General features: G+C 40.9%; 1 protein-coding gene across 2 annotated transcripts in view; it reads left to right on the top strand.

Moving 5' to 3' along the window:
• Nucleotides 1-3,501: 3,501 nt before the first annotated feature.
• Nucleotides 3,502-16,576, top strand: part of SAMD13 (sterile alpha motif domain containing 13) — a 40,588-nt gene continuing 27,513 nt past the window's right edge. Inside the window, exons 1-2 of one of the 2 annotated variants that reach the window (XM_072975748.1) lie at nt 3,502-3,642; nt 8,688-8,772. In XM_072975748.1, the coding sequence (XP_072831849.1) occupies nt 3,633-3,642; nt 8,688-8,772 (95 nt within the window). In that variant the 5' untranslated portion in view covers nt 3,502-3,632. Of the gene's footprint in view, nt 3,643-7,123; nt 7,308-8,687; nt 8,773-16,576 lie in introns of those variants that run through there. The other variant, XM_006205945.3, reaches the window with a different exon arrangement.

Below are 16,576 nucleotides of genomic sequence, written 5' to 3'. Positions count from 1 at the left end.
TCTCCATCTCCCAGCCTTCCGCACCCACTGAGACTCTTCCTCAGTGCCCTCTCCCACATCACTTTTCATTGCTACCACTCTGGTTCCAGCCACTATTGTTTCTTGTCTCAATTATTGCAATAGCTTCTAGCCTGTTGGGCTTCTACCACTGCTCTCTACGATCTAGCCTGGAGAGAGCAGCCAGAATAAGCCTTTAAAAATATGCCTGGAGGGAGGGTATAGCTCGGTGGTAGAGTGCATGCTTAGCACGCGTAAGATCCTGGTTTTGATCCCAAGAACCTCCATATAAAAAAAAAGAGAGAGAGAGAAAGAGAAAAGAATGCTAAAAATATGCCTGACCTCATCACTCTTCTGCTCAGAACTGTCCAGCAGTTGCCCATTTCATCTGGCTTGACAGGCAAAGCCCGTGGAATGCCCTATGAGCCCTGCATCACCCGCTCCAACCCAGAGGTTATCCTTAGTCCCCCTGCTTCTCACCACCAGCTCTCCCAACCAACCACACTGGCATCCTTGTCATTTCTTGTAAACGCCATGCACCTGCACCTTGTGGCCTATGTCTACCTAACTCCCCTATCCCCCTGGAATGTTCTCTCAGCAATCCACAAGGCCACTCTTTTAGCAACTCCCGATCTTTCCTTGAACGTCACCTTCTCAATAAAATTTACCATATTTAACATTTCAACTCACACTCTTTCCTGCATCCTCTAACGCCCTTATCCTGCTTTTTTCACAACATTTACCATTTTCTTTTTTTTAACATTTTTTTTGATTTATAATCATTTTACAATGTTGTGTCAAATTCCAGTGTTCATACCATTTTCTGACACATAGAATTTACTTATTTAGTTTGTACTTATTGTCTACTTCTTTCACGCTCATATTAGAATGTAAGCTTGATAAGGGCAATACACTTTTTCTGTTTTATTTACTGATGTCTCTCAAGTATCTAGAATGGTGCCTAGTACATCGTAGGCACTCAAAGGATGTTTGTTGACTGGCTGAATAAGGGGTTCACAGCCTCATCAAACCTAATGCCCCTTTTAGTAACAAATACAGGGTAATATCTTCTTCAACATTGTGAAAGGAAACTAATAAGCTGCCCGCACAATATCATTTTTTAAACATTCAGAGCAACAACTTCACTGTAATATAAAGGAAAAAGTAAATGTGTGACTCAACACGGAACTGCTCAGGCATCCCTAAACTAAAAGCCACAGTGAAGGAGTCAGATGCTTGCATCCTCTGTAGAATCATCATGAAGTGAACAGCACAAAATGGACTGTACTGGTGACTCAAATTCCAAGAATGGCACTGCCATCTCACTGTGTGAAAAACAGTTTATGATAGAATATATATTAAAATATAATCTATTTAAATAGTTTCAAGGCTCATGTAAAAATAAACAGGTTTTTCACCTACGTGAATGAGCAGCGGACAGTCAAGTCACACAGGATGTGGGACAACTCTGCTGCTCAGGACTGTCCTGGACACCGCAAGATGTCTAGTGTCTCTGGCCCCACCCGACTACATTCTAGGAGGTCCCCACCCATAATCCCTTGGACAAACAAAGTCACTCTGGTAAATTTCCAAACCAACTCCTGGGGGCAGTTCCATCCTGATAGATCTTGGTCTGTAAGCCCAGAGGCCTCTTTTCTGTTGTCATTGGCTACCTCGCTATGGCATCTGACCTCCTCTCCACTTCTCTTTCCTCCCTTGGCCCATGTCGCTGCACTCCTGCAGCTTCCCCGCATGCCCTCCCCCAGTTCCTGCCTGCTGTCCTCGCCTAACTCCTCCCCTCCCCTCCCCCCTCTGCTGCCCTTCCTTCTTCCTCTCCACCTGATCTCCAACTACCTGTCCTAAGTCACTAACTCTCAAAGGTCTGTTTCTGCACAGGACATCTAGATCCACACTTCCAGCTGCCGCTTTGTCACTTGTACAGAGAAAGCCTCAAGTTATCCAAGTCCAAGATCAGTCATCTTCTTCCAAAACCCGTAATCCCATCAGTTATACCTGCTTATGTGAATGACATCATCCACTTCATCTGGAAATGAGCGCCATTTCCATCCCCGTTCCTCACTCCCACATCCAGCTGTCTGTCTGTTTTCCCCCTAAAGTGTCTCATATCTGCTTCCTTTTTATCACTAGTTCAAACTACCACTACCTGTAACTTAGAATACTGTCCTCCTAACTGGTACTTCTGCTCTAAGTTATCTTTTGATGATTCCACAAAAGGAGTTTCTGCAGGGAATAGTAATATTTATTAGTATTTATAAATAGTAGTATTTATACTTAGCACAGTGTCTGGCCTTCAAGCACTCAGTTGTCCCAGGCCAGGCACTAGACTAGGTGCTTCTCATTTCTTTTAATCTGCACAACCACACCACAATATAGCAACCACTTATTATTTATAATAGGAAACATTATTATTTAAATCTTAAAGATGAGGAAAAAGAGGTTTGGGGAGACTCGATAACTTACCTGGGGTCACAGAGCTAGCTCCAAAGTGACAACACCAGGATTTTAGGTCGATCGGGCTTCTGGCTTCTGAAATCCCTGGTTTTAATTCTTTTTCTCCTCCTCCTCCTCCTCCCCTCCCCCTCCTCCTCCTCCCCTCCCCCTCCTCCTCCTCCTCCTCCTCTTCTTCTTCTTTATTTTTTTTTTGGATACAACTTTTCTATACTGTCCCTAGCCTAATCACAACCTTCTAGGCAGTCTCTACATCAGTCCCATTTGCCTTTTCCTTCCCACTCCATTCTTCTAATCAATAAGTTCTTCTTTTTGGTTTTACTTATTTCCATATTTAGTAGAGATTTTTTTATCAGCTATTTCAAGAAAGTCCTTCACAGCAGGCTGCCCTCTTTCACCGCGCCCACCACATCTGACACAGCCCTCCTCACTCTCTTCCCCCTGCCAAGACAAAGGGTGGAGAAGGAAAAGAACGCGGGTTGGGGGAGCGGGGAGGGCTCCAACCTCCGCAGGTGCGCATACAGAAAAACTCCTCGCATCTTGAGTTTTCCTCTGTGTAACTCAGTGTTGCTTTATGGTTCTAATATAATGAACCAAGTAAGTAAAGACTGCTTTGTAAACTGTAGAGTGCTCTACGAATGTCACGTGCGGTTATTCATTCATTCTCCCTTTGCATGCCCCGCACTTCAACAGAGTGAGCAACAGAATAGGTGTTCCAAGCAGAGTGCCACGTGTGTGTTTGGAGTGAAAGGAGAGTAAGGCCCTAAGGTATGAACTTGGTCCCAGAAATCTATACTTGTCACTGCTGCCAAAACCCACCTTAAAACTTCATCAGAGTTGCCACGTGCGAGTAAGACGGAGAAAATGGTGTTAGTCAGAAAACCCCCGATTTAAAAGTCTCTCTAGGAGTGTTTCCCACCCCCAGCTCCCTGGCGTTTTTAAGTTCTTGCCAACGTCCTCCCTCACCGCCTCAAGGCCTGGGCCCCCGCCCCTTCCCTTCCGGGCCTCTCGGCTTCCTCGCCGCCGCGGCCTCGGACCCCCGCCCGCCCGCCCGCCCGCCCGCGGAGACTACAAGTCCCGGCGTGCCCCGCGGCCGGCCGCTGCACCGGGCTGGGCGCGCGGCGGCCGGCGAGCTCCGCGCGGGGGGAAGCCTCCCGGCGCCGGCCATGCGGGGAGGTAAGTGATCCGCTCGTGCGGCGAGGGCACCGGGAATGCGCCCGCCCTCTCCCCTCTCCAGGATGGAAGGAAACGAAGAAAGCCACAGTAGAAACCGCCCTGCCCTCCTTCGTCTCTGCTGTGCGTCCGGTGCTCCTGCAGCGTGTTGCAGCCACGAGCGTGGACTCTGTCACCCTGGAGTGGAACTGGGGACAGAAGCGTGCCCGGCCCCGCGGAGAGCCGCGGAGAGCCGGGGGCTGCGGGGCAGAGCTCGCGGGCCGGGACCGGGTGGTGGCATGGCTCGGCTGGGCGCACAGCGACCGCCACACCCCCACAACCCCTTTCCAAAGACGGGCTCCCCCGGGAAGCACCCAGTCTCAGAGAGGAACGGCTTCTTCTTGAAAGTCTTAGCCAGAAACTTTCCCCACTGTCACCAGTGCCACAAGCGAGTCGTTTGGGTTTCGGACAGCACCACTGGTCCAAGAGGCTTTCTGGCGTCCCTCCCCCTGCCCTCGGCCCTGCCCCACCGCCCCCTCTCCAGGCTGCCCCTCCCTTTCCCCTGAGACGCCCTTCGGGGAAGGGCTGCGCTCGGCCCTGCCGTCGGGCGGCTTCTCAGGACTACTGCTGCAGCCTGCTGCCCTGTGGACCCGGTCTGCGCCCTCCGCTCTGCCAGGCGGGCTGGAGACTCCTGCGGGCAGGTGCCCCGACGCCGGGCGGGGCGGGTGGTTCCTGGCCGGGGAGGGGGGGGGGTGGCTCTCTGGGGGACGAGAGCTGATCAATAAAAGAAGCCGGTCGGAGGCGCCAGTTTCCCGTCCTTCCTGACCCATCTCCCCTCTTGTCAGCCCATTTCCAAGTGTCCCCAAAAGTTATGCTCCAGAATCCCAGCACGAGGATCTCCGAAGTTATTTTAGCACGTCCCATAAAACCCTGGATCAGAAAGGCTTGTTTACGGCTCTCAGTTGTAAAGCGTAGTTTACATCTTTACACGTACACACTACACACACAGAAACACTATGCACACTACATTCTGCAAACACAAATACCACACACTGCACACACCACAAACACATTTTACACCGCACACACATACACTCGTTACACAAGTTTCGCTTATACTACGCGCTACAGACACACCACACACCACACTGCACACACATACACATCGTTTTTATTAGCAGAGGAGAGGGTTCATATCAGTTTGTTGAAGGGAGTGAGGAGGAAGTGGGTGAGTACTAATATATATACTTAGACCCACAAATGTCAATTTATTCCGAAGTTAGAAACTAGTTGATAAGTGAAACCTCTTGTCAGAATTTGTGGCTTTTTTTTTTTAATAAAATTGGATTGATTTTTCACAACACCTTCTGAAACTTACACCCCTGTCTAACAGGCAAACTTTTGATCACAGCAGTCAAGACAGGAAGGGATGACCTTTTTTACATGTAGAAAGAAATTCTTGGAGAAACTTTGCAGAATCCTTCCTCCCGTGAGTGAGGCTAAGGAAGAGTCAGTATAACTATGTTGTCTTTGCCTCTCTCCTTTCAAGATGCTGTGCTCTGCCTGATTTAATTCTGAGGAGTGATGTGACAGTGCTGTCAGAACACCCTCCTCTCCACCCCTTGCCCCCAAGACTCACAGTCCAGCCCCCTTCCATTTGAATTTAGTTGGAAAACAGATTCGAAGTTTCAGATCAAGTCCAAAAACATTGTGGAATCTGTTGGTGAAAGAGCAGTGGTTAATAAAAGAAAATCCACCTGTTTGACCCATGCTCAAAAAATGGTACTTAAAAAATACATGAACATTTATTTTAATTTTATTTAAATATTTTTCTGAGTATCCGCACTGTGTTGATAGCTTTCTAAATAAAACTTCTGCTACTGTGAATATGAATTTTGGATGTGTGGGATGTGTGTGTAAAGTGTGCACAGTCATGAAAGGGGGTACTCAAATGGTTGCAATGACCAGTAATGAATGAAGAAATTAAAGGGTAGAGCTAAGTTCCTAGAGCATTTCTCTAGGTTAGTAATTTCTACAGCTTTACTGTATCTCGCAGTTACTTTCTGTTTATACTTATTGAATTTAAAATATTTCAAATAGTTTAAAAGATAAATTTGAGACACATATTAAAGGGAAAAAAATGAACATTTAGAATTCTTCCCTGAATTATCTTTGTGTACCCTTTCAAGGGGACAATGGGCAAAGATGAGCAGAGACGGCACTTGAAATCATTCCCAGTGATGGTCTTCTAAGGAGTTGAAAATTTCTAATACTGTTTCGGGAATAAGTAAAGGGAACGTAATTGACTTCGAAATTCAGGTTGCAAACTTAGATCGTAGTTGCTGATCTTTAGTGAGCTGAAAAATTACTAAAGGGTGACTAGCAGCTTTCTCCTCAGTTCTGCCTGAAGCCTACACGGTATTGCAGCAGCAAATGACTTTTTCTAGGCTCCGTCTTGGGAACCTGTATTCTCTGCCCTACCATGAGAGGTTTTGGTGACATCTTGACCTAAAAGTGTGCGAATATTGATTGGTGTTTACTTCAATGACAACCGCTTATGTTTCTTGTGTATTTACACCACATTTGTGGAATGTGAATGTTTCCCTTGAGTAGTAGTTGCCAGCTAAGCAAGAGAACTGTGAGATTGACCAGGGTCAACTTAATCAAAAGATCATGCCTAGCCTCTGCTCCACCTCCCACTTTCCTGAATTGGGACTTGGGATGCTGGTAGAAGATACTATGAATTTGGGGGTTGGCACGAGATTTTCTTTTTCATCTGCAACCAATATAGTACCAGGTGCTCATCGAAAATACATATTGAATTTGTTGAATTACGCTTTTTATGCAACTAGGATAAACAGTTAAAAGTAAACCTCCCGGACAACTTGTTTTTGTTCTGTAGAGTAAGGTTTGTTTTATTTTAAATTTTTGCTGACTTCGTCTGGTAGGATGAATGCCAAAATTAAAGAATGTGGGTGTTCTCAGGAGATCTGGTCATCTACTTTGCCTCCTTTCTGAAATTTGTCACTTCCTGCATAATGCAGTAAAAGGATTTTCTGCTGGGCAGTGCTTTCCTTCGTCTCACAAAGAGATTACTTAAAAACCGGCCCTGGGAACTTTGTTGGCATCTCTACTAGGAAGAAAGAGCAACACAGGGCTGCAGTTTCTGGGGGTTCACTGGGCATAGCCCATAAATACTGGGCATTCTCTTCTTTTCTCATTTTTTCCCCCACAGGGGAGAAAAAGAAATAGTTTGAAACATGACATTCATGCTCAAAACAGCAACAAAGACCCATGATGCAGGAACAACAGAAGGGAGGGAGAAAATAAGAGGCTATTGATACAGCTTGTTTTCCTTTGAACAAGAAGACAGGTGCAGGGAGAATTCTGCAGCCTGGGGACTTGTGATTCATTTACTTCCACTAATTGTGCTGAAGGTAGTTAGCAAAAGTGAACAGGCACACTGTAGCTTTAAAAAGTCAGCCATGAACCAGAAGGCAGTTGGTGCAGCTTGTGTGTGATTCCTAACGTCATGTTGGCTGAGAGCCAGCCTGGTTTTATTTCACTGTGTCAAATTGTACCTCCTTATTGAATTCCTTTGCCAGCCTACTTTGTGAAAGAAAACATTGGGGTTTCTTTGGCTGTTCTTGATAAGCCTATAAAAAATGACATGTTTTAGTTGCTTCTAGGTAGGTTTTCTTTTTACTCTTCCACAAAAAAAGAAAATAGTAATAATAATAATTAGACAATGTAGTGTGGTGTTTGCAGAGTATCATTGTGAGTGTTTTGTTTTGTTTTGTTCTGAGATGCTTAGAAAATGGTGAATGTGTAACAGTTTCCAACTGAAGTGAAATCATTCTTTGGCAGGGAGAGGCAGCCCTATCTTCTGGCTCCTCTGTAATGGTGTGTGGATGTGTGTTAATATCTATAGGTATACTACATGCTGGATTTCTCTGTGAATGATCTAAGTGGCTTAGCAACTGGAAGTTTGTGTGTGTGTGTATGTGTGCGTGCGTGTGTGTATCAGCAGTGAAGATTATCCCACACTTACAGTATTATTTGTTGATCATCTACTTCTCTAACAGTGATAAAATCTTGTGAATATACTAGATGATGCACTTGTGTCAGAGTAATCCCTGGAGAAGGAGTGCCGAAGTAGAAAGTGATTTGAGAGGAAATGTATTTAATTTATGGCTTCAGCTGCAGGAGAACAAGCACGTTTCAGAACTAGTTTTTTTTTTTTTTAAGCAGTTTTGTTCATCGCTTTTCATCTTGCTAATTGCATATTAATTGTGGAGGGATTTTATTTTTTTCAGTCCTCGTCCTAGTAAACAAAAAGACAGAGTGATGGATGCTACTATATTTACTTGAATGTTTTGATGATTTTTACATAAATCTAACGTGCTGCCCACCCTCTCTTACACACACACACACACACCCAGCACCACCGTTCTGTGCTAAGGGCTACCTGACATTTTTGTGAGCTTCCAGCTTTACCACAGCATGGCCATCTCACAGACAGGTTTTTGAGATTTTCACTGAGAATATGTGAGGTGGGGGAGTACTTGCTGACAAAAGCTCTAAGTCCTCTTTTGCATGGCAATGAAAAAATATAGGAGCAGTGGGAGTGGACAAAAAAAAAAAACAACAAATGCAGAAAAGGGAAAAAAGAAATCACCGCGCGTGGTGGGAAGGGGAGGAAAAGGGGGATTGTTTTTCTCGACTTTGACTCGTTTATGAGTTGCAGTGTCTTAAGTGAGAGCATGGCACCCGGAGAAAGCTGTGCCCGTTCACACAGCTCTTGTTTTGAACGAGGATTCAATTTCATTTGCAAATGCTTATTGTCGAGGCAGGGAGTGCCAGAACAGATGAAAGCACCCCAATCCGTCTCCTCCAATTCTTTAGGGTTAATCACATCTCTCCAATCGCTGAGGGAACTGGAGATTTAAGCAAACATACGTGAACTGGTGCGAGGCTGTAAAAGGGACCATTATGTTTCCGATTCAGAATATAGATTCTTCTTTCACTTTCTAAGAATTAAACACGAGCTTTTCTCCCTTATCGATTAGTTGCTGAAGTAAAGGAGCCCTGCAGCCTCCCCATGCTATCTGTTGACATGGAAAACAAGGAAAATGGCTCTGTCGGTGTAAAAAAGTAAGTGAAACTGGCTTGTGAGTTTTGCTTCTGCAAACAACAGAGGGACTTGGGTTCTGTTTCTCTACTTCTTGCTTATCTTCTACCGACACACGGTTTGGGGATTGTCTGGGTTGATTGGTCTACACTGGCCGCCAGCCTCCCCCCACCTCCCATCCCCAGTTGCCTTTTTCTGTATTACATTTCTAAGACAGATGACTCAGACATCAAACTGCATAAAGGGTTAGTGTATCAGGCTTTGGAACAGGGTGGGTTGTGGAGTCCAGCCCTGCATTCTGTATATTGAAACAAAAACACTCACTGTGCCTCCCAAGTCCATAGGCTACGGTGGGGGTGGGAGGGGAGGGAGGGGAGGAACCGAAAAGAGAGTTTGAGTCTTTTTAAATCAAATCACCTCTCAAAACTGAGAGCTATTAGTGAGAGAAGGAAAAAAGTGTCAGTAAGAATACTAAGTGTAACAATTTTTCTGTCCTAATTTTATGAACTACTTCAATGTGAAACATTTCTGTGCATACCATAGGGTTTTCTCTTTACATATATATTCTTACAGTTGAAATTTAGGATTATATTTGTTTTAATGCTTGACTATTTTAAATAGGAAAAGTTAGTTGCATTATGTAGTGTAGTCCGAAACATGCTATGTATTTCAGACTAACTCATAAGATATGAAAAAAATGTATATACTCTTTTAGGAGTTATATTTAAGCTATAACCACGTTGCTTACAAGGAAAAAGTAAGTTCCAAGATAATGTTACTCGTTTCATTTTTTTCCATGTCATTTAGTTTAAAATTGCCTTCAACTTGAGCTTTGGAAGAAACTAATTAGATGTAATCCGCAGTGATATCTAAGTGAGGAAATAGTGTGCTGTTTAGCTTTATGAATCAAAGGTGTATCTTACACTGAAGTTATATTAAGCTTAATAAAATCTGCTTGTTAAAATTCTCCCGTAATTTATGTTTCAGTGCCATGCTTCCATGCTTATTCCTATTTTTGAAGTTTGTGGTAGGTAGACGGAGGAGGAAAGAAAGAAACAGGTGCTTTTGTAATGTTAGTTACATCGGCTGCTTCCAGTGGTACTCTGAGCAGTGACAGAAATGTCCTACACTTGTGCTGTCCACAGTGGTCACCACTAGCCGCATGTGGCAGTCCAAAACTTGAAATGTGACTAGTGCAACTGATGAACTGAACTTTGAATTTTAGTCAGTTGAAATCCATTTAAAAAGTTAACAGCTTTATTGAAATATAATTGATATATAATAAACTGCATGTATTTGAAGTATAAAATTTGGTAAGTTTTGACATTTGTATAAACCCATGAAACCATTACCAAAATTAAGATAACAAACATATCCATCCTCCCCAAAGGTTCCTCATAAACCTTTGTAATCTCTCCTTCCTGTCCTTCGCTGGTCTCATATCCCCAGGCAACGACTGAGATGCTACGTCACTATAGATTTGTTCACTTTTTCTAGATTTTTATATGAATGGAATTATTCAGGATGTACTTTTGGGGGGAGGGGGAAGGGAAGGGGTCTGGTTTCTTTCACCTAGGAAAATTGATTTGGGACTCATTTGTGGTACAGTATCAATAGTTCATTGCCTTTTATTACTGAGTCACATTTTATTGTGTGGGTACACAGTGCTTCATCCACTGTTTATCCATCCACTTGTTGATAGACATTTGGATTGTTTTTTCATATTTTAAGGAGTTACAATTAAAGCTGCTTTGGTCACTTGTGCACAGATGTATGTGTGAACATGTGCTTTCATTTCTCTTGGGTAGATATCTAGAAATGAAATGGCTGGACTTTTCATGGTAGTTGTATGTTTAACTGAAGAAATTGCCAAACTCTTCCAAACAGGCTGTCCCATTTTACATTCCCACCAGCAATATGTGAGCGCTCCAGGTGTTCTATAGCCTTGGGAACTTGGTGTGATCAGTCTTTTTCATTTTATTAGATGTGGTTTTAATTTTCATTTCCCTAATGACTAGTGATGTCGAGCATTTTTTTCTTGTGTTTATTTGCCATCCATATATGTTCTTAAGTAAAATATTGTTCAAATCTTTTGTATAACTTTTTATTGGGCTAGTTTTTAAATATAATATTGTACAGAGTTTTTAATATATTCTGGATACAAGCCCTTTATCATAGATATGATTTGAAAATCTTTTCTTGTCATATATGATTTTTTTTTCATTCTTTCTACAGTGTCTTCCAAAGTGCAGAAGTTTTAAATTTTGATGACGTCCAGTTTATCAATTTTTTATTTTGTGATAGAGCTCTTAGTGTCACATCTAAGAAATATTTGCCTTGCCCAAGGTCACAAAGACTTTCTCTTATGTTTTCTTAGATTTGGGACTGAGGTTTTTGTGTCAATTTGTGTGTATGGTGTGAGATAAGGATTGAAGTGTTTTTGTTGATGGTGGCCATGGTGATAGTCTCTTTGCCTGTGGATATCCACTTGTTCTAGCACCATTTGTTGAATTGTCTCCACAACTTTATTGAAAAATAATTATTCATATATGTGTGGATCTATTTCTGGACTCTATTTTATTCCATTGATATTTTTGTATATATTTATGCCAATGCAACACTGGTTTGATAACTATAGCTTTTTAATAAATCTTAAAATCAGTGTTATCCATCCAACTTTGTTCTTTCTTGAACTTACTTTGTCACTCTTAGGTCTTTTGCATTTCAATGTAAATTTTAGAATCAGCTTGTCAGTTTCTCCCCCCTCAAAAAAAAAAAAAAAGCCTGCTGGGTGATTTGATTGGCATTACATTGAATTATAGATAAATTTAAGGAGAATTGACATCTTAACACTATTGTATCTTCCAACTCAATTAACACAGAATTTTTCTCCATTTACTTAGGTCTTCTTTAGTTTCTCTCAGCAGTGTTTTGTAGTTTTCAGTGTGCAGGTCTTGCATGTCTGTGGTCAGTTATATCCCTACATATTTTATATTTTATGTTATTGTAACTGGTTGTGCTTTTGAAATTTTAATTTCCAATTGTTTGTTGCTAGTATATAGAAATACAATGGATTTTTTATATTGACCTTATATCCTACAACCTTGCTAAACTCACTTACTTCTTCTAGTAGCTTTTTCATAGATTCCATCAGATATTTAACATAGACAGTTATGTCTTATGAGTAAAGACAGTTTTACTTTTTCCTTCTTTGTGTGGATGCTTTTCATTTCTTTTTTGTACCTTATTGCCCTGAATAGGACCTCCAGTAAAAAGTTGAATAGAAGTGATAAGATTAAACATTCTGATTTTGTTCCTGATCTTAAGAGAAAACATTTACTCTTTTTCTTGTCTTTGTTCTTCTGTGTGTCTTTTATTTTCTGTCTACATTTATGTTTTTCTCTTTATCATTGATTTTAAAGCAGTTTGATTATGAGACTCATTGTAGTTTACCTCATCTTTCTTTTTTAAATTGTTTTTTAATTGAAGGATAGTTGATTTACAATGTTGTATTAGTTTCTGGTGTACAGCAGTGATTCATTATACACACACATGTATATATTCTTGTCCATAATGGTTTATTACAGGATATTGATATAGTTCCTTATGCTATACAGTAGGACTTTGTTGTTTATCTATTTTATATGAAGTAGTTTGTATCTGCTAGTCCCAAACTCCCAATTTATCCCTCCCCGATCCCCTTACCAAACCCTAAGTTTGTTTTCTATGACTATGAGTCTGTTTGTTTTATAAATAAGTTCATTTGTATCATATTTTAGATTCTACATATAAGTGACATCATATGGTATTTGTCTTTCTCTGTCTGACTTACTTCACTTAGTATGATAATCTCTAGGTCCATCCATGTTGCTGCAAATAGCATTTTTTCATTCTTTTTTACAGCTGAGTAATATTTCATTGTCTGTTTATACCACATCTTCTTTATCTCATCATCTGTCAATGGACATTTAGGTTGTTTCCATGTCTTGGCTGTTGTGAATAGTGCTGCTGTGAACATTGAGGTGCATGTACCTTTTCAAATTAGAGTTTTCTCTGGATATATACCCAGGGGTAGCATTGCTGGATCATACGGTAAATTTATTTTTTGTTTCTTAAGGAAACTCCATACTGCCCTCCAGAGTGGCTGCACCAATTTACGTTCCCACCAACAGTGTAAGAAGGTTCCCTTTCTCCACACCCTCTCAAGCATTTGTTACTTGTAGACTTTTTAATGATGGCCATTCTGACGGGTGTGAGGTGATACCTCACTGTAGTGCTAATTTGCATTTCTCTAATATTTAGCAACATTGAGCATCTTTTCATGTGCCTGTTGGGCATCTGGATGTGTTCTTTGGAGAAATGTCTTTTTAGGTCTTCTGCCCATTTTTTGATTGATTTGTTTTTTGTTGCTGAGTTAGTATGAGTCTGTATACTTTGGAAATGAAGTCTTTGTCAGTCACATCATTTGCAAATATTATCTCTCATTCTGTAGGTTGTGTTTTTGTTTTGTTTACGGCTTCCTTTGCTGTGCAAAAGCTTATAAGTTTGATGGGGTGTCATTTGTTCATTTTCACTTTTATTTCTATTGCCTTGGGAGACTGACGTTAGAAAACATTGCTAAGATTCATGTAAGAGAACGTTTTTCCTATGTTGTCTTCTAGGAGGTTTATGGTGTCATGTCTTATATTTAAGTCTTTAAGCCATTGTGAGTTTGTTTTTGTGTATGGTGTGAGGGAGTGTTCTAACTTCACTGATTTACATGAGGCTGTCCAGCTTTCCAGCACCACTTGCTGAAGAGATTCCTCATTTTTCTTTTGCTTGGAGTTTCTTTTGTTTTTGATCTGTGGGCTTAGAGTTTTCACCAAGTTTGGAAATTTTTCAACCATTATTTTTTAAATAATTTTTGGTCCCCCTCCACTTCTCCTTTGGGGGCTACAAGTAGAGGTTTATTTGATCATTTGATGTTGTCCCACAATTCACTGGTGCCCTGTTAATGTTCTTCCAGTTTTTTTTTTTTCTGTTTCTTTTTGGATAGTTTCTATTGCTTCTCCTTCAAGTTCACTAACCTTTTCTTCTGAAATGTATAATCTCTTGTTTATCCCACCCAATGCATTTTTCCTTTCAGACAATGCAGTTTTCATCTCTAGAAGTTCAACTCAGTCTTTTTTACATCTTCCATGTCTTTACTTAACATATTCTTTCCTCCAGCTTCTGCACATGTGAAATATGGTCATAATAACTGTCTCATGTCCTTGGCTACTAATTCCTATCATTTTTCAGTTAGTTTCAGTTGACTGATCTTTCTTTTCATTGTGGGTTGTATTTTTCCACTGCTATGCATTCCCGGTAATTTTTGATTGAATGTCATATTGTGAATTTTACTTTGTTGGGTGTTGGATACTTCGGTATTTCTATAAATATTCTTGATCTTTGTCCTAGGATATGCTTAAATTACTTGGAAACAAGTAATTCGATCCTTTTAAGTCTTGCTTTTAAGCACTGTTAGGCAAGATCAGAGCTGTATTTAATCTGAGGGTATTTTTCCCCTTTTATTGAGGTAAGACCTATCTTTGTACTCTAACCAGTGCTCCTGAATTACGAGATCTTCCTCTCTGGCAGGTGGAAATCGGCACTATTCCCATCTCTGTGTGAGCTCTGGCGATTGTTATCTCTAATTCTTCTGCGTGGTTCTTTCCCCAGCCTCTTTCCTCACATGCAGGTGATAATCAGTACTCTGCTGAGCACTTTGAAGGGAAGCCTCTGCCGATCTCCCGAGTTCTCTCTGTGTGGCAGTCTCCTCTCTAGAACTCTGCCCTGGGCACAGCCTAAACTCCCTCTCCAGGCAGTACGTGGGCAGGGCTTACCTTGCTTGTTTCCCGTCCCTCAGGGCTCTCTGTTCCTTCCTTACTGCCTGTGTCCAGCGCCTGGAGTGCCACTCTCATACAACTTGTCTATTTTTGTAGTTGTTTTAGGCAGAAGGGTAAATCTAGGCCCCGTTACCCCGTCTTGATCAGAAATAGAAGCTCCAGTTAATTTACATTGCCAAGTGTCTAGCGGCTAAGGCACGTAGGACAAGGTGGAGTTAGATTATAATGCAGAATCCCTAGAACATAGACTCTTCAGGCTCTTTCTGAGATCTCCCCAAATCGGGGCTTACAGTGGCTTCCGTTTTGTCTTCCAGGTATAGAAAATACAGTGCTCTCCCGGGGAATGTACCTCACAAAGAATCATTTCCAAAGAAGCCTAGGGTAATGGCCCTTATTCACCAGGCCATGTCTCCTGATCAGAGCTTCAGTTTTACAAGGCTGCTATTTATGGAGTCCTTTCTATGTGTCTAGCACTTTGTGGGAGCCTCGTTAATCCTCAAAACTGTATTTTGAGGTATATGCTATAATTCCCATTTTATAGTAGAGAAAACTAAAGCTCCAGGAGGTTAAAGACCTTTTAAGAGCTCACAGCTAGTAAGCGCTGGTGTTGGTATTCAGATTAAGTCTGAAGCCTGAGTCCTTTCTTCTGCACCAGGGTGACTATACTGTCAAAAGTGGCTTTCAGTCACTTTTACCGCAGGCATGGCTCTCACAACCACGAGGCTGTGGAAGCCTGTGTTTGTCTCCAAGGTTTGTAGATGCATGCACACTTTCAATAATATCACCTTAACTTCACCAAGACAGGACTTCTTTCCAAAATGGCATTTTTCTTCTAAGTATGGAATATTTTGAAGTCTATTCTGAGTACTCCAGGCCAGTGATTTCTCAAACTTGAGTTTGCATCACTTGGAGGGCATGTTAAATACAGATTGCTGGGCGCACCTCCAGAGAATCTGAGTCAGTACATCTCAGGGGCCTGGGGACTTACATTCTGACATTTTCTCTGGTGACGTTGATGCTGACATCGAGACTTTGGAAAAACAATTTGGCATTATTTTTCAAGTATTGATCTATCAAATATTTTATAACTCAACAATTCCGTTTCTGGGTATATTCTAGTGTTGCCCCATAGAAATGACTCTTAAGCCGTAAATGTAATTTTAAATTTTCGAGTGGTTATATTTAAGCAGATGAAATTAATTTTAACATATTATATTCGGCTGAAAATACCCCAGGATGTTATAGTTTTAACATGTAATCAATATAGCATATTATTAATGGGATAGTTTGCATTTTTATGCTATATTTTATAAATCCACTGTGTATGTTATACTTAGATTGTATCTCAAATTAGATGCAAAAGTTTTATTAGAAATATTTGATCTCTATCAGATTTCATAAAATTTGCAAATGAAAAAGTAGAATCACATACCCCAATAATTCCAAACGTACTTAAAATTTCCAATAAATGAATCAGGTACCAAAAAATTATTTTCTTTAAATATATGCAGGTACGTGGACGAAACTGGTTCTTTCTTAGAAGATTTGATTTGACTTTGAAGCAATAGCATATCAGTTTCAAAACTACGTCTGTCTAAGTGACACAGTTTTGAAATAAATTTACTGATACTTAAGTTATATTAAATTGAATTCAAAGGGGTATTGCATAAATGTATAAGCAACTATTAATTTATTAATGTCAATAAATCATTCTTCAAATTTTTCTTCAAACTGATTTATTTTAGAAAAATGTGTAAAATTATGTTTATTGTATTGTACTTGAAAAGTTTCCATTTCAACACAAAATTTTGTGCCTGTTTAGCTAGGTTACAAATCAGTATTTCTTCTTCCTTTTTTTTTTTTTTTTAAGGAGCTTCAAATTTCTTTCATTTACATGTAGTCTGTTATCAGTGAGAAAATATAAATTGCTCCTCCACTTTTGGTCTTTAATTATTAAATA

This window comes from Vicugna pacos, chromosome 13 (genome assembly GCF_048564905.1).
Source record: "Vicugna pacos chromosome 13, VicPac4, whole genome shotgun sequence".
Lineage (NCBI taxonomy): Eukaryota > Metazoa > Chordata > Mammalia > Artiodactyla > Camelidae > Vicugna > Vicugna pacos.
The sequence above is the reverse complement of the archived record's forward strand: the minus strand, read 5'-3'. Positions and strand labels throughout refer to the sequence as shown.